The 23,812-nt window shown below is 43.7% G+C and overlaps 1 protein-coding gene across 2 annotated transcripts in view; it reads right to left on the reverse strand.

The window, feature by feature from the left end:
* Positions 1 to 22,657: 22,657 nt before the first annotated feature.
* The window catches only part of Tdrd5 (tudor domain containing 5), a 56,189-nt gene continuing 55,034 nt past the window's right edge, over positions 22,658 to 23,812 (reverse strand). For both annotated transcript variants that reach the window (XM_052200976.1, XM_052200975.1), the window contains exon 17: positions 22,658 to 22,938. In XM_052200976.1, coding sequence (XP_052056936.1) covers positions 22,658 to 22,938 — 281 coding nt within the window. The remainder of the gene's footprint in view (positions 22,939 to 23,812) is intronic.

Genomic DNA, 23,812 nt, shown 5'->3' on the forward strand with positions numbered 1-23,812 from the left:
AAGTTTCTGACTAGTCCATCTGGAGCCCATCTGGAATTTGAGGGCCATTTAGATGAGAAAAGACCTCTGTAAACACCTGACTCCAAAGGTCTGTTCTCTACTCTCTGTGTTTTAGCTGTCTTCTGCAAACTGCAATTATGTATCAAGATGGGAATCTCTCTAATCTTACTTCAGAAACATACAATGATGCAGATAAGGTGCGTTAAGAATTCAAACAAAGCTTTTGAGTAAACAATTATCCCAGCTGGAATGGCTTCCTGGACCTCTTGGGACTTTTGGAGGGTGGGAAATGACTGTCAGCCGCAAATCTGCTTCTGAGCTCCTCCTTCCTGCTGGCGTCACTGGAGACTGACGCCAATGGCTTCATCGCCTTAATTCATCTCCCCAGCTACGGCACCAGGGTCACACAGAGGTTAGAGCAGATGCGCTTCTTGCTGCTCCTGCTTAGTATTCAGGTTGCTTTTCTCTTGGGGGTTACCAAAGTAGGAAATAACCGAGAGGGAGATTATAGGATATAGAGGATTGTGGCTTGTACAGAGAATTCTAAATTTTATCAGACCAGACAAGAGCCTTGCCTCACTGTAAAGTCCTTCCGTGTAGAAATTATCCCTGGCTCCTTAGCCTTGAAGTTCAGTGCGGGGTCTGGAACCAAGAAGATAAAAATGAGGTTTGTTGTCATTCTTGCTGTCCGTGCTTGCTGATTTTATGTCAACTTGACACAAGCTAGAGTCATCTGAGAGGAGGGAACCCCGACTGATAAAATGCCTCTATAAGACTGGGCTGTAGGCAAACCTGTAAGGCATTTTCTTAATTAGTGATTGATGGGGGTGGGCCTAACCCATGTGGGTGGTACCATCTTTAGGCACCTGGGTTCTATAAGAGAGCAGGCTGGACAAGCCGTGGGGAGCGAGCCAGTAAGCAGCACTGCTCTGTGACCTCTGTATCAGCTTCTGCCTCCAGGTTCCCGTCCTGTTTAAGTTCCTGTCCTACCTCCCTTCAGTGATGGATACTGACATGGAAACACAAGGTAAATAAATCCTTTCCTCCCCAACTTGCTTTCGGTCATGGTGTTTCAATAGAAACCCTAACTATGACAAATTGGTACCAAGATAGTGGGATATGACTGTGACAGGCCTGGCCATGCCGCTTTGGGGAGGATCATGAGGGACTTTGGAACTTTGGGCTGGAAAAGCCATGAGTGTTGAGAGTTCAGTAGGCTTGGACGGAGCTTGGAAGATGAGAGTGGTAAGGGCAGTGCAGAAAACCGAGCCTGGCTTGTGAGGTTTCAGCCAGAGGCAAAGACTCTACTGGGATCTTTGTGTGAGGGCTCTGTGGTTCTGGTCAGCAGGAGATGAAGAATCAGCTGTGATAACAAGAGACCAGAACCACTAAAGGAAAACCTCTCCTGGCACAATGGATGCTAGTCAGCTGGGGTTGAAGAATCAGCGGTGATTAAGAAAAGTCCAGCATCACAGTCTCACACACACACACACACACACACATGCACACATACACTCCTTCTCAGACACTGGACATTGAGTTATTTACACTGTCGGAGTTGGAGTTGCTCTGTTCAGATGGGTCCGACTCTTCCCTCTTGCAGTAAGAAAGCATTTAGCTTATTTTTGAGTTTATAGGAGCCCACAATTGAGAGACTTTGAATTTTTGAGATTTTGGATTTTACTTTTTCTCTTATGAAAGGTATATTTCCACATTATATTTCTGGATTATTGTTTCCCTTTCCTCTGCCCCTGCCCAAGTTCCTCTCCTCCTTCCCCTCCCATTTGGTACACTCTCTTACTCTCTCCCACTAGAAAACAACAGGCTTCTACGGGATAGTGATATGATATGATAGATATATGATATAACAAAAGTTAACATGACAGAATTGGACAAAACAAACAGAAGGAAAAGAGCCCAAGAAAAGACATAAGAGTCAGAGACCCATTTGTTCCCAAACATAGGAATCCCATCTAAACATGAAGGTTGAAGCTGTAATACACATAGACCCTGCAGAGCCCGGTAAGCCCTGTGTGTGCTGCACAGTCTCTGTGATTACATATGAGGCTGGGCCGTGTTGATCTAGAGGGCCTCATTTTTTTTTTTTTTTTTTTTTTGGTGTTTCTTGTCTTCTCTGGCTCTTTCAATCTTTCTACTCCTCTTTGGCGAGGTTTTCTGAGCCCCGAGGGAAGGCATTTGGTGGAGACATCCCCTTTAGGGCTGGGAGTTCTCAGGTCTCTCGCTCTCTGCACACTGTCTGGCTGTGGTTCTCTGTGTTTGTCCCCATCTGCTGCGGGAGGAAGCTTCTTTGATGATGGCTGATCAAGGTGCTGATGCATGATGGTGGCAGAGTGTCATTAGGAGTCATTTTATTACAACTTTTTTTTAAAGGAGCAGTAGTGTTTGGTTTTACCCTAGGTCCCTCTGAACTATCCAATTCTCAGCCACTCAAGCAGTCCAGTATGGGTTCTATCTTGTGGAGTTGTCTTGAGCCAAACCAGACATTGGTTGGTCACTCCCACAAGCTTTGTGCCACCATTGTCCCAGCATACCTTACAGGCAGGGACAGGTAGAGCAAAGAGTATGTGGCTAAGTTGGTGTTCTCTTTCTGTCTTGTAGTGTGCAGAGTGCCTTCCTGCACCAAAGACTCTAGAGCGTAGGGGTGAAGGCTCATGTAGGTTCAGTTCATTATCATTAAGGTAGGAACATGGCAGCATCCAGGCAGGCATGGTGCAGGAGGAGCTGAGAGTTCTACATCTTCATCTGAAGGCTGCTAGCAAAAGACTGGCTTCCAGGCAGCTAGGATGAGGGTCCTAAATCCCATGCCTACAAGGCCACACCGTCTAACAGTGCCACTCTCTGGGCTAAGCATATACAAACCATCACAGTTAGCTTACATTTATGTATTTACATATGCTGAACCATCCCTAGATCTCTGAGATGAAGCCTACTTGATCATGGTGGATGATCTTTTTGATGTGTTTGTAGGATTTGGTTTGCAAGTGTTTTATTGAGTATTTTTGCATTTTTGTTCTTAAGGGAAATTGGTCTACAATTTTCTTTGTTCATTGGTTCTTTATGTAGTTTGGGTATCAAGGTAATTATGGCCTTATAATGAGAAGTCTTCAAGGAATGTTGGCTTTAGCTCTTTAAAAGTTTGGTAGAATTCCGCACTAAAACCATTTGGTCCTGGCTTTGTTTGTTTGTTTTGTTGTTGTTGGAAATTTTTAAAGTCCTCTTCTTTTTTTTTTTTTTTTTTTTTACTAGAACTTATAGGTCTGTTTAAATAGCTTTTCTTTTCTTGATCTTTGGGAGGTGGTATCTACTGAAAAAAATTATCCACTTATTTTAGATTTTCCAATTTGGTGGAGAACAGGTTTTTAAAGTATGTCAGGATTCTCTGGATTTCCTTGGTATCTGCAGTTATGTCCCCCTTTCACTTCTGATTTTGTTATTTTTAGATATTTTCCCTGCCTTTTAGTTAATTTGAATACGGGTTTTTCAATCTGAGTTATTTATTAATTGTATTGATTTTTTATTTCTATTTTGTTGTTGTTGTTAGCCCTGAGTTTGATTACTTCTTACCATCTACTCCTTTTGGAAGTATTGTCTTCTCTTTATTTTAGAACTTTCTTGTGCTCTGTATGAGATCTCTATTTTTTTAAGATTTATTTTATGTATATGAGTACATTATAGCTATCTTCAGACATCCCAGAAAAGGGCATCAGATCTCATTATAGATGGTTGTGAGCCACCATGTGGTTACTGGGATTTGAACTCATGACCTTTGGAAGAGCAGTCAGTGCTCTTACCGCTGAGCCATCTCTTTAGCCCAACTCAGGCCCTTTTTTTTTTTTTTTTTTTTTTTTTTTTTTTTTTTTTTAAATGCAGGCACTTAGCGCTGTGACCTGGCCTCTTAGAATCACCTTCGTGTGTCCCATGAATTTGGGTATGCTGCATGTTCATATGCATGTCAATTCAATTTTAGAAAAACATTTTATTTCTTTCTTAATTTCTGTCTTGACCCATTTTTTATTTAAAGAGAGTCGTTCAGCTTTCATAAGTTTGTAAGCTTTCTGTTGTTTCTGCTGCTGATGCTATCCAGCTTTAATCCGGGTTGGTCAGATAGTGTGCAGGGTGCTATTTCAATTTTCTCGTATCTGTTGAGACTTGCTTTGTGTTGAGTATGTGGTCAGTTTGGGGGAACGTTCTACAAGGTGCCGAGCAGAAGGTATATTCTTTTGTGTTTGGGTGAAATGTTCTGTTAAGTATCTGTTAGTTCTAGCATTTCTCTGTTTAGTTTTTGTCTGGATGATCTATTGGTTAAATCAGGTATTAAACTTTCCCCTGTCCGTGTGTAAGAGTCAACATGCGATTAAAACCTGTAGTAGTTTTTCTTTTACAAACTTGGGTGCTGTGGTGGTTTGGATAGGAATGGCCCCCAGAGATTCATGTGTTTCAATGCTTGGCCACAGGGAGTGGCACTGTTAGGAGGTGTGGGCTTTGTTGGAGGAAGTCTGTCACTATGGGGCAAGTGTTGAGGTCTTAAATGCTCAGGCTATGCCTAGTGTAAAACATATGCAGTCTCCTTGGCTGCCTTCAGAAGAAGATGTAGACCACTCTGCTCCTCCAGTGCCATGTCTACCTGGATACTGCCATGCTTCCCACCATAATGATAAGGGACTGAATCTTTAAGCCAGCCTCAACTAAATGTTTTCTTTTATAATAGTTGTCTTGGTCATGGTGCCTCTTCAAAGCAATGAAACCCTAACTAGGACAGGTGCCCTTGTATTTGGGACATGGCTGTTAAGAATTGCAATATCCTCTTGGTAGATTTTTTCTTTAAATATGTAGGGTCCTTATTATTATTATTATTATTATTAACATGAATTGGCATTTTTGCATGCACATACACATATTTGTATGAGTATCAGATCCACTGAAACTATAGTTACAGACAGCCGTGCGCTGCCATGTGGGTGGTAGGAATTGAACTTGAGTGTTCTATAAAAGCAATCAGTGCTCTTAACCACTGAGCCATCTCTCCAGCCCTAGGGTTCTTTTTTACACTGAGATTATTTCAAGTAAATGGACCTAAGAAGCAAGCTGGTATAGCTGTTATAATATCTGACTAAATATACTTCAGATCAAACCTAATCTAAAGGAGTAGGCAAGGGACAACATACTGACTCTCAGGCACTGATGGTGGTTCCAGGTAAAAGACATTTCTAGGTACTGGGATCTGAGACAGGAATAGGGATGGGCTTGGAGGGAGGCTGAGGGCTTCCACAGGAGGGAAGAAAGAGGACCTTCTTCATCTCCTGGGCTTGAGGTCAAGGAGTCAGCAGAGGCCACACAGAAGGTCTACGACACAGCTGGAGATGGTGGTGGGGAACTGGGCTCCGAGGAATGGAGAGATAGGTAAGGATGTGCAGGTAGCCTGCTTTGCTGGCCAAAGTGGCCTGCGGCTTCCAGGGACTGCCTGCTGGCTTAGGGGCTGACAAAAGGGAAGGGAGTTTGGAGGGGTTCTGTGTGATCCACTGGAGATATAGGGGGAGGGAGCTGCAGCAGGAGCTGCTCAGAGCTGGAGGTGAGACTGGGGACTGGATCTGGAGGCACTGAGGGAGAGGTGAAGACTGCAGTCAGTCAGTCCATTTGCTTCCCTGGCCAGAGTGGCCTGTGGGCTCCCAGGGAGTGCCTGAGAGTTGGGATTTTAAAAGAGACTTTTTTTTTTTAAACAGAACTTTTGAATCTTTTTTTTTTTTTTTTTTTTTTTTTTTTTTTGAGACAGGGTTTCTCTGTGTAGCCCTGGCTGTCCTGGAACTCACTCTGTAGATCAGGCTGGCCTCGAACTCAGAAATCCGCCTGCCTCTGCCTCCCAAGTGCTGGGATTAAAAGTGTGTGCCACCACTGCCCGGCGAGACTGAACTTTTAAAGTGTGTGAATCAGTAAAAACTGTGGGGCCTTTAAGGTTTTTAAAAAATATTTATCTTTATGTGCATTGGTGTTCTGCCTGCAAGGGCGCCAGATCCTCTGGAGCAGGAGTTACAGACTGCTGTGAGTCACCATATGTTACTGGGATTAGAACTCAGGACCTCTGGAAGAACAGCCAGTGCTCTTAACCACTGAGACATCTCCCCAGGCCCAACTTTTAAGTTTTTAATATGTTTTATATTTGTGATATTTATTAATCTGAGATCTTGGGAATGATCCAAAAAAGGAAAGGTTATGATTTTAAAAGTGTTGTGTGTCAAGCTGACAAGGGGTCAGTTGTGCTGGCTGATTTTATGTCAGCCTGACACAGGCTGGAGTCATCTGAGAAGAGGGAACCCAGCTGGGAAATGCCTCCAATCTAGTGATGATTGACTGCCCATCGTGGTGGGAAGTGGCCATATCGGGTCTGTTTCTAAGCTGTAGCCAGTAGGAGTTGCCATCGGATTGGGTGTTAGGAGTGGAAGTAAAGACCCTGGGATGAGCCACAGGGGTTTGGTGGCAGAAGGAAGAGGGTTATAGTCTAGGGGGTTACAGAAAACTCTGCATGGTATAGTTAGGGATGCAGACAGGATGGCTATCATGATTTTAGATTTGCTAAGTTTGAGGTGTTTGGATGTTAGTGAAGAGATCAGCAGGCATTTAAGTCAATTTGGGAGAGCGATCTTGGCTGGGGTTTTTACAAAGGCAGGAGTCAGTTTAGGGACTACAGTTAAAGCCAGAGCCTGGAGAATCTTACTAAGTCACCCTCAAGCCTTAAGGAGAGGAAAAGAGGACTTTGAAAGATGCTAGGACTCAAGCAAGAGAAGAAATTCTAAAGGTGGAAGGGAGGTCCTGGAAAAGAAGGGTGTCAGGAGGAAGTGCGGTCAAGCAGGTCACATGGACGGGTAGGGCAGGGTGACTGGGGCGGGGCCAGGGGCAGGGGGCTGACTGATGGCTTGGGTGATGTGGCAATCTCCAGAGACCTTGGCAGACATAGCTTTGGTTGTATCGTGGGTGGAACTAGAAGGGTGAGAAGACGGTTCAAGCGACTGGCTGGAGAAATACCACCTATTTGGGTCCTGTCACTACTTTCTGAATGTGACTCCTGGGTAAGAGAGTACTTACCTTTCTGATGTTCAAGTCACCTTAAAAGATGGAACTGTGGTAGAAGTGTTGGGAAGATGGAAAACATAGAAAGGATGTCAGTGGTGACGGTTCAGGTCCGCCAACATGGCAAGATCTAGAATCCCCTGAAACAAACCTCTGGGCACATCTGCCTGGGGTTATCTAGCTGAGTACTGGGCATGCCTGCAGGGGCGGCCCTTGATTATAGCACCTGAAGTAAGAAGTCCTGGCTCTAAATGCAGGGCCACCTTTCAGCAGCAGCCTAGACACAAGGTCTGATGGGTAGACTTTGTGGGGTTTTCCTTCTTGCCTCCCCATTGCCCATTATCTATGGTTTCAGCCAGCACTGCTGCCTCCATTCTCCTTGGACAACAAAGCCCTGCTTCTTCAGCCCTCTGCTGTAGTCTGAAGACCTGCTGGCTCCCAGGAAACCATCCTCATAGAGCAAGTGGTTACCAGATTCTCATTCTCTCCAATGTGAAGACAGCCACTGCTGAGATACCCAGACCATACAGGTAAGCATAAGCCAGCGAATCTTCCCTTTCTGGATATACTCATTCTATTGGCTATGTTCCTCTGGACAACTCTGATAAAGTTATGTAATAAGTGCCTAGTAAAGAGATATTAACCTCATTATGATACAGAATTAATTTCTGCCACATTTGGGCAAGATACTTAACTCTTGTGCCTCGGCTGTCTTACCCTGTAACATATTGTAACATGCAGTCATTGTCTGCCTTATACTGTAACGTGTGGTCATTGTCTGCCTTATTCTGTAACATAATGCAACATGTCATTGCTGGAACTGGGTTTTGCCTTTCTCTTGCTGTTAGGTAGCACTTGAGGAGAAGCGCTAGATCCTGTCACATAATAGAGTTCCTACAGGTTCTCCTAGCCATTCTGAGAAAAACTTTCCCCAAGAACTGTACAAATACACACCATGAAGTAGGAACTCCCCTTCCCCTGAGACCCTCAGCTACTTCATATATGCAAAGTATGTGCTCTGCATGTAGCAGTATTCTCAGTCTAAGAAAATCCTTTGGGAGATTCACAGCCATATCTCAATTGTAAGAAATTTATGTTCTTTTTTTTTCTTTTTTTATGCTTAGTCATTTTTATTGGATAGTTTATTTATTTACATTTCAAATGTTATTCCCTTTCCTGATACCCCCCAGAAACCCCCTATCCCATTCCTCCTCCTCCTGCTTCTATGAGGGTGTGTCCCCATCCACCTACCCACTCTGCTCCCCTGCCTTCGCATTCCCATACACTGAGGCATTGAGCCCAATAGGACTCACTGGACCAAGAGCCTCTTCTCCCATTGATGCCTGACAAGGCCATCCTCTGCTACATACTGTTGTATTCTGTTGTTATTGGGGGACTGGTTCCTGGAAGAGAAACTTAGGGATGGATGGGGAAGCGGTGAAAAGAGAAATGAGTCAAGACAACATTGTGCTGATCTCAGCAGGTCGCCAGCTGAGATCAGAGCACTTCAAGTCTAGCAGATCCACAATACTTCTATGTGAGGCTGCCCTGAGGCTGCCCATGGCTCCTAGGTGAGAGCAGAGAGCTGTGTTGTTCTAAAAACGAAGGCCTTGGGTATTCAGGGCTTCTGGGCTAATTAATATCCACTTATCAGAGATTGCATTCCATACGTATTCTTTTGTGATTGGGTTGCCTCACTTAGGATGATATTTTCCAGATCCAACCATTTGCCTAAAAATTTCATAAATTCATTGTTTTTAATTGCTGAGTAGTATTCCATTGTGTAAATATACCACATTTTCTGTATCCATTCCTCCTTTGAGGGGCATCTGGGTTCTTTCCAGCTTCTGGCTATTATAAATAAGGCTGCTATGAACATAATGGAGCATGTGCCCTTATTGCATGCCGGGGAATCCTTTGGGTATATGTCCAGGAGAGGTATAGCAGAGTCCTCTGGAAGTGTCATGTCAAGGCACAATTAGCATAACGAATGACTCCCATGAAGAAGTAAGGCGAGGGTCCTGATCCTGGAAAGGCTTGATCTAGCATTGGAGGGGAGTATCAGGACAGAGAAAAAGGAGAGAGGTGATTGGAGAATGAGTGGAGAGAAGAAGGTTTATGGGACATATGGGGAGGGGGGAACTGGGAAAGGGGAAATCATTTGGAATGTAAACAAAGAATATAGAAAATAAAAATATATAATTAATAAAAAAACTTAAAAAACTAAAAACGAAGGCCAGGAATTTCACAGGCTGATAACTGATGATCAGAGCAGAGGCTGGAAAGGAAAGCCCAGCTCAAACACTAGACAGGGGAAGGGACAACATATGTGGCTGGAGCCATGGGTCCCTCTATGTGAATTCCTTGGTTGGTGGTTTAGATCCTGGGAACTCTGGTTGGTTAATATTGATGTTCTTCCCATGGGGTTGCAAACCCCTTCAGCTCCTTCAGTCCTTTCCCTAACCCCTCCACTGGGGACCCTGTGATCAGTTCAATGGTTGACTGTGAGCATCCACCTCTGTATTTGTCAGGCTCTGGCAGAGCCTCTCAGGACACAGCTGTATCAGGCTCCTGTCAGCATGCACTTCTTGACATCAGCAATAGTGTCTGCATTTGGTGACTGTATATGGGAGGGATCCCCAGGTGGGGCAGTCTCTGGATGGCCTTTCCTTCAATCTCTGCTCCACGCTTTGTCTCCGTATTTGCTCCCATGAATATTTTGTTCCCCCTAGAAACTGAAAAGATCCCAGATGTCCTTCAACAGAGAAATGGATACAGAAAATGTGGTACATTTACACAATAGAGTACTACTCGGCTATTAAATGAATGAATTCATGAAATTCTTAGGCAAATGGATGGAACTAGAAAATTTCATTCTGAGTGAGGTAACCCAGTCACAAAAGAACACACATAGTATGCACTCACTGATAAGTGGATATTAAAAAGCTCTGAGTACCGAAGATACAATTCACAGACCACATGAAGCTCAAGAAGGAAGACCAAAGTGTGGGTGCTTTGGTCCTTCTTAGAAGGGGTAGCAAAATACTCACAGGAGCAAATACAGAGAAATTTATGTTCTTCTGTGTTAGAATTCTACAACGTACCACCCTGAGTCCTAATGGAAGATGGCCACAGATTTTCTTTTCCTCAGAACTGTTCGACTGAGTTATCTTGGTCAGTGTTTACAATTTCAAATGTAATTAGAGCCTTGTTAGGGTTTTCCTACTTCTTCCAAGGAATAGACTCACAGGTTTAATGCCGATTTCTGTAAAAGGGGGATGCTCTGGCTATTTTGCACAGGGTAAAAATCAGAAAATAAATGGGATCCGTGGGAAGATCACCCTATGAGAATTACCCTAATTGCCACAGAACTCACTTGAAAGTTGCTTTAACTATTTTTTCAAGGTTAAAAACGAATGGTTGGAGCAGACAGCTCCAAGCCGCATGCTTAACTTGAATTTCTACAGAGCAATGCAACAATGGGAGTTCAAGGTGAGGCGCCACACTTGCTGGCGCGGCCGCAAAGCCTGTCCTCGAGCGCCACCTAGCAGCAGGGAACGGCAAACGCAGCCTCGAAAAGGCTCCCCTTGACCTTCAAGGGGAAAGGAGCCATAATTTGGTTAGTACACTCACAGAGTCTGCTCTCAGGAGGAATTCAGTGAACTCCTGGGCTTACAATCGCCTCTCTGAAGATCAGTGAGGTCCTTAGAAGCTGCTTCTCCCCTTCTCTGTCATTGAACAGCTGCTCCAGAAGGAGTAGAGCTTCTCCCACGGGCGCAAAGAGGGACAGCACACACTGGGCAGTGCTACCAAGGCTCCTTGGACTTTTGACAGGCCACCTGATGCTCTACTGGTGCCTTTCAAATACAACAGGAAGTCCACTGTGCTAAGGTTCCAATGGATATCCATTTTTCTTGTCCAGCTTCTGTCCTGTGAACAAACGTGGAGAACAGCTCCTAGCGTCTGGGGATATTGTTGCCACACTGCCCAGGGCCAACATTAGGTCCCTGTTTTGAGAAGCCCCAAAAGCTATGCGGATTCAGGTAAAAGGCGCACATCAAATCTGGTCAGCTCACAGTGGGAAGATGTTAGCAGGGGAGATACAGAATATAGGATTTCAACGTTAATCAGTCAAACCCAGGTCGCAGTCCTTGTTGCAACTTATTTCAAATGAAGCTGACTTCACAGCGCTGTAGTTTTCAATGTACACCCAGGACAGCAGGCCTGAGGGCTAGCTAAGCCTTCATCTGGCACAGTGGCTTACTGCATTGAGGTGCTTGAGAGGAAAGAGGCCCCCAGGAGCAGGTAGGAGAGGGGATGCCAGCAGGGAGTGGCAAGGGGAGTTAGGGAGCCTCTGACTTAAGGGCTGAGCCTGCTCTTCCTTCCCTGAGATTTGCCATTCTTAAGTGAAGGTTTCCTGACAAGCACAGGGAGGTATGGCTATGGCTGCCTTGTGTGTATCTTCAGCATTCCGCACAGTAGCTGTCAGTCTGGTGCTCATTAGAACTACACGGAACCAGTTAAATCCGAATCTCTGTGAGATGTGGTCCGAGCGGAGAAGTATATTACTCACAAGATGTGGAAGGTATTTGAAAGTTCCCCGAGTGACGCATATGCAAGGCGAGGCTTACAAACTGCTGCTGTGCCTGCCACTCGAATAACAGTTTTTAAAATTTGTTAATCTATAAAATGTAAAAGGCATGCTTATTAGTGGGGGGTACTTCCCAGATAAACTTCAGTACAAGTATATGTGTAATGTTTACCTGAGGCCTAATGTATCTCCTCAAATACTTGCCTCAATCCTGCTCCTGGAGCCCCCCTTTCCTCTCAAGCACCTCAAATATTTGAGGAGATACATTTGAGCTCCTCATGGTCTTGAACTTGTGAGTGTAAGCTATCCTGCCACTTCAGCCCTTGACTACAGCCACAAGCCACCATACCCGGCCAGTTTCATTTATTGCATATATGCACCGCATTTGCCGATCGATACCTTGCTTCTATTTCCTGGTTAATGTGAAGGACCCTTCGATGAATGCACAGTGCTGAAGTCTCTCCCACATCATATTGATTCTATCTCCTCTGAATTCTCATGCAGTGGGGAATTGCTCATTTATACTGGAGTTCTTTTTTTTTAACCTTTTGAGGACTTTCAGTATTTCCATGACCACACTAACTCATACCCAACAGTGTGCAATGCCTCCGTTTCTGCTGCATCTTCGCTGGTACCAAGTTTTAGTCTTTTTGGAGTAAGCTGATAACGTTGGGGTTGATTTCATTTCTCTGATGATCACTGATAATGTGATGTTTTATTTATAAAGAAAATATCACCCATTCTTTTGAAAACTGTCTATTTAGATCCATTGCCCAATTTTGAAATCGGGCTCTTCTTGCTATTGAGTTTTTTTTTAATTCCTTTGATTTCTGGATATCAAATGAATAATCTGCAAATGTCTTTTTTTCTCCCATCCTATAGGATACTACTGCACCTGCTGATTTTTTTGAGAAATGAGAATTTCTTAGTCTCATTATGTGTATTTGCCTTTATTCCCTATTCTTTGGGAGTCTCGCCTTGCATATTCCGACAGCGAGCAGCTGTAATTGGAGCCTGCCCCATGGGAGCTCCTGCCTGCTTCCCCTCTGAGCACTGAGGTCCCATCTGGCTTAACCTGTGCAGGTCCTGTCCATACACGCTTCAGTTCCCTCAAATCTAGAAGATGGTTTCCTTGGGGTCTTCTGACTTTTAGAATCTTTCTGCCCCCTCTTCTGCATAGCTGATTTCATTGGAATCTGTTCTAACAGATTCCAATATAACAACACTTCTCACTTCCAATTTTATCATTTTTTTAAAAAGATTTGTTTTATGTATATGAGTACACTGTAGTTGTCTTCAGACACACCAGAAGAGGGCATCAGATCCCATTATAGATGGCTGTGAGCCACCATGTGGTTGCTGGGAATTGGACTCAGGACCTCTGGAAGAGCAGCCACAATTTTATCCCTTTTTTTTTTTAAATTTAGTTAGTTTAGCTAGGGACTAGAAATTAGATAAATCTTTTCACAGCACCAACTCTTTGGTTTTGTGTCTTGTTCCTTTAAACTCCGATTTCTGCTTTGATCTTTATTATTTTCTGCCATCTGTTGTATTTGGGTTTGTGGCCTCTTGGTTGTTTCTAGACTTGAGGTGCACCGGTAGGTTATTTCTGTGGGATTTTTCTCATACGTGGGTACTTATAGCTGTAATCATTTCTCTTCTGGTGGCCTTGGCAGCGTCCCAGAATTTCTGCCTTCATTTCTGCTTGGTTCCCTTACCCTTTGGAAGTTTGGTGTCTCAAATGTATTTCAGACATCTCTCTGGTTTCGTTCATTAATGTTCTTTTTACATATATCCAAATATGTCTCGTTGCCCTGACTTTGCTCTGCACCCCTGAAATCTGGTCTTACGCTTGGTCTACTCCTTTGCTCGTGCTTTCAGACATGCTTTTTTATATGATCTTTTCATTTCCAGAATTTTTGATTCTTTCCGTTTTCTTGCTGTATTTTTCTTCCATGTTTAATTTTTTCTACTCAAACTTGTTATTTAACTTGCCTTGGTGGCTTTCTTGACTAGGTTCTTGTTGTGGGGGATGTACCAATGAAGACTGGTCAGCTATGGATTTAAGCCAATAGGAAGTGTCTGTTAGCAACTGGTGAGTACATGGGGTGTTTGGGATCCCAGTGTAGCCCTGAGTCTCCTCATGGAGTCAGCTGTGCTAAGGTCAGGGGCCTGTTATAGTCCTGAATTCATTAGTAATTCTCTTGTCCAGGTCTTGACTAATACAAATTAACTCAGTTTCCCTTGAGTTAACTTATATAAGGTTTCTATGGTCATTCCAGAGTCCTTTTAAAAAGTAGAACTGTGGAATCTTTCCCTGGTACCTCCTTGGTCTCATCATCTTTGTTTCCTGGCTCCTTTCTGGGGAGCTGTCAGATTGTGGGAGAATCGCAGTGGACTGGTTTCATATTTTATGTTCTTTGCTGTGTTTTGAATCTCTCTTGGCATGTACGTGCCTTCCAGCTCAGCAGATGCTCCCCTTTCGCCCACTGTATTTGTTTATTTTATGTAAGTCATTCTGGCAGGTTATCATTTGGATTTAGGTTCAGATGCAAGGCCAACTGCAACAACAACTGTGGCAGCGTGATGCGACAGCTGTCCCTGGGTTAGCTTCAACTTGATATTTGTGATCTGCATTTAGTCAGACAATAGCTGTCCTCCAACAGGGGCTCCAAGAACGCAGTATTTGTCCAGTCCTTGAGGCTGGATGTCTCAGCTGGTCTTATTGAAATCTTAAAGTAGCCAGCTTTAATGCTAGTGAAGGAACGCTTCAGTATCGGGACAGATAAACTGGCCAGCGAGAGTGAGGGCGAGCAGGCAAAGAGCAAAAGCTTCTCTCTTCCACGTCCTTTTTGTCAGCTGCCATGAGGAGGCGCGGCCCGGAGTTAGGATGGGTCTTCCCACCTCAAATAATCCAGTCAAGGAAAAACCGCCCTCACAGGTGTGCCCAACTTGGGGTTTTAATTCATGCCAGATGTAGTTAAGCTTCCAACCAAGACCACCTCCTCTCCCCTAAACTCCTCCCATATGCGCCCTCGCTTTCATTCTCTCCGATCCCACTTCCCCTGCCCCCGCTGACTACACCCTGTGCTGCCCAGCTACTATTGGGAGCAGGAAGTACTGTGGAATGTAGTCAACCTACCATGGTCCCACCATTTTAAAAAGCTGACTTCCCATCTCCTAGCAGCTATTAGAGGCCAAAAAGCTCTGTGATGGTTTGTATATGCTTGGCCTGAGAGTGGCACTATTAGAGGAGGTATGGCCTTGTTGGAGTAGGTGTGTCACTGTGGGTATGGGCTTGAGACCCTCATCCTAGCTGCCTGGAAGCTTCTCCTGGCAATCTTCAGATGAAGATGTAGCTCAGCTCTTCCTGCACCATGCCTGCCTGGACGCTGCCATGCTCCCATCTTGATGATAATGGATTGAACCTCTGAACCTGTAAGCCATCCCTAGTTAAATGTTGTCCTTATCAGAGTTACTTTGGTCATGGCACACATGTTCACATCACTAAAACTCTTAAGACAAGCGCCTAAACTTGTGATGGGACTTCATGTCCAGTGTCCCTCCCCAGCCCCAGTGGCTCTGCTAGGACTTTGGCTCCATCTTGTGCAGGACTGTGCTCCTTGTCACTGCTGTGGCTTCATATGAGCAACTTCTCTTCTGTGCTGTACTTGACTCTTTGCCCCAGCGCTGGCTCTGAGAATCTCCCACTCTCACCTTCCGGGAAGACCCCTGAGCCTTGTGTGAGGGGCGTGATGTGTGTGTCCTGTGTGGAGCTGAGCCCGCCACAGTCTTACCCTCTGCACAGTGACCAGCTGAGGCTCTCTGCTGAGAGCTGCTCTGTTCTGTGGGCGTGGCTCTAAGTCATTAGCGATTGTTTTGACGCTATATCCATTTAACCCTAAACAACACTAGGTTCTCCTGTAGGCCCGATAGCCTATCACCACAGTTCCTTGGCCTTGAATTGATGATTCTTTTTTGATGAAGTGTTACCTTTATAATATGTGGTGGCCTTTTAAAATCTCTTCTAATTTTGATTTTGCCCAGTAGCTAGGTCAGCTTGTTTTGACCCTCCAGCTGCTTGGTAGGCTGCGTTCTTAGACTGTCTGTGAGTGCCCTTGCTAGTGAAGTGGGTTTCTTGCAACAAAGATAAGTGACTGGTGTTTTGTAATTAAGACAGCTAGTCTGCATCTTTTTTATTGGTAAGTTGAGTCCATCTGCATTTACTATTGGGATATTTTAATTCCCATAATTTTGTGATTTTTCTTATTGGATTATCATCTGATCTTTTCTTCCTTTCCCATTAGTATTAATAGTCTTCAGGTTTCCTGGGTCAGGCATGATGGCTTTCTTTCTGCCCTTTGTATGTGTAGTCTCCTCATAAACATTGGCCTTTGCTGTGCTCCTGTGATCAGGCTTGTCATGCCTCTGTCCACAGTATTTAAGCATCTTCTATTGTACAGATGTGGTCATGAACTGCCTCCGTTTTTCCTCGTTTGGAAATGTACTTATTTATCACATTTTTCTTTCTTTCTTTCTTTCTTTCTTTCTTTCTTTCTTTCTTTCTTTCTTTCTCTCTCTTCTTTCTCTCTTTCTCTCTCTCTCTCTCTCTCTCTCTCTCTCTCTCTCTCTCTCTCTCTCTCTCTCTCTCTCTTTCTTTCCTGGCTAGAGGGATGGCTCAGTGGTCACGGTATCTGCTTCCTTGGGGACCTTAACTCACATGCACAAACCCATGCACAAACACACACAGTAAAAAAATAAAATTTAAAAAAGATTTGTTTGTGGAAATACACCTCCTTTGTTCAGGATGCCTGTGGAGGCCTGGTCCTGGATTTATAGGCAGCTGAGAGCTGCCCTGTGGACCGAAAGCAGAGAGTGTTTTTAAACACTGAGCTGTATTTCCAGCTGTTCTCTGTGAAAGATTGCTTTGCTGGCTCTCACACGCTCGGTTGATAGTTGTTACAGTCATTTTCTTTGAGGGCTTGAAGTAGATCATCCCATGGTTTCCGAGGTTTTAAACCTGATCTGACGCAATTCTGATGTGTCTGCATTTGCACGTAAGTTCCCTCACAGCTTTGAATAGTTTTCTCTGCTTGAGCCACGGAGAGACGCTCTGCTCACGTCTGTTTGCAGGCCTCAATGCCTCTGAAATTTGGATGACCTAATTTTTCAATATTTGGTGGTTTTCTGCTATCGTTTCCCTGAATGGAGTGGGATGATTTTAATTCTCACCCCACAAGTTTTTAGGTGTGATTTCTTCTTCACAGCCAGGGCCTGTCATTCCCACAATGTATTTCCTTGGCCTTGTCTGTCCCTGCTACTTTTTTTTTTTTTTTTTAATTTCTGCTCTTCCATCTTCTGTTGGCTGAGACCATTGGTGATGGTTACATTGTATTTTTAAGTTGGTTCACTGAGTCTTTCTCCAATATTTCTATTTATCAACACACACCCCTGCTTCCCCTCCCCTTACCTCCTGCCCCCTTCCCCTGCACACTGCCAGTCTTAACTTCTTTGCTGAAGCTTCTTCCATGCCATTGACTTTTCTTTTAATCCATATTTATATTTTCTCACCCATTTTACTGACTTTTCCAGACCCCAGACTAAATTCCTCTGCATGCTTTACACCTCGGAAGGGTCGCCAATCATCTTTACAAGAAACATTAGCGATCACCAGCTAGCCATCTGATCTTTTCAGTATCTTTGAGTTCAGTAGTTGAGTTACGATCTTTTGGGACTCCTGTTGCATCCCTCTGTTGGCTCGGACACCTCTTCCGGTTTTAGGTGAGGATCTTATTGAGAAACCTGATGTGCCTGGAGTACTTCAGTACCAACCAGGGAGGATAAAACAAACTGCTGTTGAGGCTAAAGAGATGGCTCTGGTCAAAAGCATTGTCTGTTCTTCCAAGGGACTCAGGTTCAATTCCTAGCACCCTCACAAAAGACCATGACCATCTGTAATATTCCAGAGGACCTAACACCTCCTTCTGGCTTCTGGCTACCAGGTATCACATGGTATATAGGCATACATGTAAACAAAACACCCATATGCAAAAAATAAATAAAAAATAAAAAAATAAATTTAGAAAATTGTTGAAATAGAAACATCAAACTGAACTAACCATAGAACTGGGTTAACTAGACTAAAGCCTGCTACTGAGAATAGGATGGTCATCCATTGATGAGAATGGGGACTGACGTCATTCTATCTTGACCTAACTGAACCTTTATGTCAGAGTTTGTAAGATACACCTGTAATCATTATATCTCTGTGAAGAAACATTTCTTCTATTAATATGTAGAGACCTTCATTTCTTATTTTTTAAAAGATTTATTTTATATGTGAGTACACTGTAGCTGTCTTCAGACACACCAGAAGAAGGCATCAGATCCCATTACAGATGGTTGTGAGCCACTATGTGGTTGCTGGGAATTGAACTCAGGACCTCTGGAAGAACAGTCAGTGCTCTTAACCACTGAGCCATCTCTCCAACCCCCCCTTTTTTTTATTTTATATTTTATTTTTCTACTCCTGATTCTGGCCCACATTGTATATGCTTAAGTTTTCAATACTGTCAGGGAAACATGGGCATCCAGGAGAAAGAAGGTATCCTGTAGAGCAGGTAATTTCCTACTGGCTGTTCTTTGCCTTTTAAAATAATCAAAATGGCATACACAAGCTTATTACACTGTTTTAATTCATGTAGAATGACAAGAGAGATTCCATTAGAGACCAGACTGTACGGAGGGGGGAAAAAGCCTCGTCAAGGACTAATTTGTTTTAGTTAAGAAATGAGAGGGACCTGGACTTCGGCTTCTACGTATGGTCCTCTGGGGTGACAGATAAAGGAAAAGTTTTGGAATTTGAGACCATCTGGAAACAATCTGTTCCAGGTAGAACTGGATTGTGGGATCAGTGTGGAACAAAGGAAGAATACTGAATGGCAGCCCAAAGATTAGCTTGCTTGTTTGTAGGATGGCATCAAAGCGGGATTTTAAAGCCTTGATGATTACTTACAGGGGCTTGACATATTGCCATAAGTAGATGAGTCTGTCAACAGCTACCAGGAACTTCAGCATGCTAACAGCAAATGAATTTCCAGTTTCATGGAATAAGATTATAACACAACAAAAGTTGCAAAGGTCAGGCCCAAAATGAGGACAAGCAGTTTAGACAAAAAGAAGGCCAGGTCTACTTTCTAACTACACGAAGTCTGTATTTTATTCAACTAAGTTATCTGGGCCACACACTCAAGTCAGCATTTCATCCCTACAGAATCAATATAAAAAGTAAGCATCTAGACACTTTTGATGAAACAAACACAAATTCCATAAATACTTAAAGAAAATGCTATAATAAGCGCCGAAGAGCTTAAGCTAATCTTCCTTCTTTTATCATACTAATATATAACCAAAGTTGAAAACAGATCATTAAGATACAATCAGTTTTATTTATATCCATTTCCCATAGATTAAAAATATTTATTTTAACAGAAAGCAAGATTTATATCCAATAGAAAGATGTCATTGTTGTCAGAAGACAAGGTCTCACCAAGTAGCTCAGGCTTGGCTTGAGCTCACCATATGGCCCAGGCTAGTTTTGAACCCTCTGTGAACTTCCCCCAAGGGCTGGGATTACAGGCACTGCCCTACCACTCTAGGCCTAGAAAGCTTCTCAGATGAATCTGATGAAAGGCCAAGAATTTAGCTGCTCATGGAAAGAGGCACATTCCGTCAGTGGTTCACGGTTTCTGTGTACATGGTTCAGGTAACCCAACGGTATTAAAACTTTGTCAAGCTGATTGGTGAGTCAATGGAACGAAAGACACGTGCCAGGAATGGTGCCGGAGTGGAAGTATACGGGCAGATCTGGTGATACAGCTGCATGATCGATGACAAACGTCAGGATCTGAGATGTGGGCAAGGAACTGTTTTCAGTGAGTTGGGGATGATGCCTGATTATGAATAAGAGTCCATGCCCCTCTCATGCCGCTACACTGGAGTTTGATTCCGAAAAGATGTAAAATGTTAGAAAATACAAATGCTAAGAGACAGCTCTAGAAAGATTTCTCTGTGAGGTGTTGGTTTTCCATTTCTTATGACCCCCCCCTTTGAGATACTTCGACTGTGCAATTGACTCAATTGTTATTTGTCTATGCTCACTGTGTTCTGTACACCTGTTAATCTCAAAGGTATTCTCTGTCTATCGAAGTCACTCATCTACTATACCAGTGTCTTCTGGCACAGATCATTTAAGGTTCACGAAAGGGACTTGCAAGCTTTAGCTCCGGAAAGGCACCAAGGAGCTGGAAGTTATAAGCTGCAGACAGGCATTTATGCTCTGCAGCTCTAGAGAAGCCAGTCTGGCCAGGCCTCACATTTCCTCACCCAGGGGTCTTCCTAGACAAAAATGCATCTCTAGCTTAGACAAAGTAAATATAGGCAGACATTTCTAGTCGCCACCAGGTCTTAAGGAGAACACGGACATCTCAGAAGTGTGATGTTCAGAGACATAGCTCATCTCTTAAAACCGCATGGAACGTCTTTAGATGGGAGAGGGGTAGCCTTGACTACTGTTACTAGTGTAAAAGCCACTCTGCTTGCATCTCTGAGGAGTCAAGAACTAGGAATTTCCTGGTCTTACTGGGTTCCTTCTCATACACCTAAGCTTCTACTTCCTAGTCATCTTCTCATAGGGACTTCCAATTCTGCTACTAGAAGCTCTTTAATATCACAAGTGTTTTCCATACATATGCCAAGCCATTTGTTGACAATAAAATGAACTTTAAACCAAAGAACATTCTCATCTTTTGTACACTTCTTTGCTCTCTTCCCTTTCTCCCCTACCTGGTTACAGAGACAGGGTCTTGCTGTAGTTGGCCAGCTTCCCAGTGTTAGGATTACGGACCATGCCACCAGACTGAGCTCTTTTATAGATGTTCTTATTGTTGTCCCTGGTCATATACAGAAACATATTTGTTCTTTTTCAAATGATTTATCAAGTATGCTTCTCTGACTATTTAACTACCTAACAAAACCCACGTTTGGGGACAGGGAGGCCAAGAGATTGACATATGGCTGTTCTAGCCAACGCCCAGTAGTCAAAAGGAACATACCTTTTAAAGGTCTATTCTTCACCCTAACTTAGTTAACTACTAATTTCCTCCATGGGCTTCTTTCAAAGTGTGATGATACTCACCAGTCTGACCTGGTACTAAGGGTCTAGCTGTCCATTTTCAAAAGGATGAGTAACTACAACGTTTTAGTGCACTTAATTCTAGATTGCAAGGTATAGCAGTTGATTTCAACTTATAAACCTGTTAGACTTAAAAAGTAGAGCTCTTCCTGGAAGCCGGTTGCTAATATGGAGGGGGGCAGTTTCACTGACTAAATGTTGAATTTCAGACTTCCTCTGACAGAATGTTTCTATGTCCTGAGATTTATCCTGTTCCAAATTCAGAACAGCTCACTGAGCATCTGAAGAATATTGCTCAGACTTGCAGTTTTAAAGGAATAAACTCAGTGTGGTGGTTTGAATAAGAAAGGCCCCGTAGGCTCATATATCTGAATAGTCACCAGGGAGTAGAACTGTTTGAGAAGGATTAGGTGTGGCCTTGTTGGAGGAAGTGTGCTGCTGGGGATGGGCCTTGACGGTTCAAAAGCTCATACCAGGCCATCTGTCTGTTGCTCTGCTCTGCTTCTGTCATCATGAGGATGAAACTAAGCCTCTGCAACTGTAAGCAAGCCCTCAAGTAAGAGTTGCCATCTCATGGTGTCTCCTTACAACCACAAAATAGTAACAAAGACAGAAGTTGGTGCTAGTGACTCGTGTATTGCTGTGATAGGCCTGACCAAGCTATTTGTTGAAGGGGTATGAAAGACTTTGATTTAGAAAAGTCTCTAGAGTTAACATTCTACATGGGGTTAATGGCCATCCTAGTAGGACCATGGAAGGCAGCGGTGCTGAGGGTGGTGTGGCCTATGCAGGCCCAGCTCAGGAGGTTCAGAGGGAAAGAGTATTACTGGCTGGTTTAGAAACCATTCTTGTTATAGTTGGGTAAAGAACGTGGCTGCTTTTTGCTCTGTCCTAAGAATTTTCCTGAGGTCAAATGAAAGAGCTATTAAGACAGCATAGAATAGTCTTGCTTGTGTGGTTTTATTTATTAGTAAAGGAACAAGTGGATCAAGAGAAATACAAAAAGTACAGTTTGAGGGGAGAAAGAGCACCAGGAAATGTGATGTAGAAGACAGAAGTCTCTGTTCAAGGAGATGAGTTTAAGAAAAGCCTCAGGACAGTGGTGGCGCGCACCTTTGATCCCAGCACTTGGGAGGCAGAGGCAGGCGGATTCAAGTTTGAGGCTAGCCTGGTCTACAGAGCGAGTTCCAGGACAGCCAGAGCTACACAGAGAAACCCTGTCTCGAAAAACAAAAATAAAAAAGCCTCCTGCTAAGTGGAATAAAGGGGGTGGCACTCTCTTAGGCAAGCCCCAGTTAGCCAATCCAGCCACCTAGGAACTGAGAAGGCCCTAGGATCTCCTAGGCTTAAAAGAACAATGGAAAGTCTATGCAAAGGTAAATCAAGGAGGGGCCAGCAAGCTGGAGAATTGGCAGCTTTGACCATGTGGTTCTGCACTGTTCAGGATGCTGTGGCCAGGCTTGTAGCAGGATTCTTGCCTGGAGGCCTGGAGAGGTCATTGTGTGTGAAAGTACATTTTGTCTTGTTAAATATAGATCACAAAACATCAGTTTTTCAGTTTTCATTTATCAGTCATGATATGTACAAGAAAAACACTCACAGAAACATATACACAAACAGCTTTAAAGTACTTCATTAAAACAAATGTGAACCAAACCATTCAGTATGCTGTAAAATCATGAACAAAAATAAGAATTAACATATCAATACTTACACATCAAAGCGGCCATTGAGCAAAACAAAGCCAGCACCTGGTAGCACAGAAAGACCCAGAGCCCCACCCACCCACGTTACTTCACTCCATCTCTCTCTGCCTCCTGCCCCTCAAGCTTCCCTCCTGTCACACTGGGGTACCAGTGCAGGAGGCTCCTGGACGTGGCTAACCGCGCAGCAGCTCCCAAGACAGCCGTGGCTGTACTTCGAGGAATGTAGAGCTTCTGAGAAATCTGGTGCTGGGGGGACAAAATGAAAGAGAGCTGGTCCATGGCTCCTTGACTCTTGTCCTTGACCACTGAGTCAGCATGGCCATCGGAAAAATCTTCATTCTTTAGGCTCCCTGGAGAGCTTTCCACTAAAAGAGAGAAAAAACAAGAGTCCTTTCAAGAAGTCCTCCAACTCACTGCCTGCCTCTCTCCCAGTCCAGTCCTTACCAACATGTACTGTGGCCTTTTCTGACTCAGGGCAATCACCAGTCAGAGGGGATTACTCAGAAAACAGCCATGGGTAGGAAAGCCTGGAACTTGGGGATCCCACATTAGTGTAAAACTGAATACTTAGAGGCTGAGGGCCACGAGAGGGCCACCTGAGTGAGGAAAGGGATGTCAGAAGAATGAACTGGGTGAAGCTCAAACCCCAGAGAGGTGCCCTTGAACACCCTGCTTGCTTTCCAGCACAAAGGAAAATGAGACTCCGTAGGTATCCTCTATTGCCGACTGGTTCTAATTCCAAGTCTGAGCCAGAGTAGGAACTAAGCTGTGAAGGACCACCTGTTAACAAGACTCATATAAGACGTAACCATGGGAACAAAGTGAGATCCTGGAGCTTGAACACCCCAGATAGCAACCACGACACGATGGATGGCAGACACTCTGACGTGGGCAGGCTAGACCAGTGCTAACTCCTTCCCACTGAAGACGTTTCTCTGCCTGAGAAACTTTATAGGAGCCTGGTGTACAAATCATGCATATACATTAAATGTTTACTGGTAATTTTACTGTTATTAAAGATACAATCAAATTTGCATACTAATATGATGAATTTATTTTTTACACGAAAGGATCGAATCTTAGCTGAGTCTTTGATACTACTAGGACAAAGAACATCTTCAATGTTTTTCTTTTATCAGTATTTTCATTTTATTATCCACACTGAGAATACTGTTTCACTAAAATGTATTATAAAATGACAAGAATTATGTTTTAGATCATTTCAGAAATTGTTGGAAA

This window comes from Apodemus sylvaticus, chromosome 12 (assembly GCF_947179515.1).
Source record: "Apodemus sylvaticus chromosome 12, mApoSyl1.1, whole genome shotgun sequence".
Lineage (NCBI taxonomy): Eukaryota > Metazoa > Chordata > Mammalia > Rodentia > Muridae > Apodemus > Apodemus sylvaticus.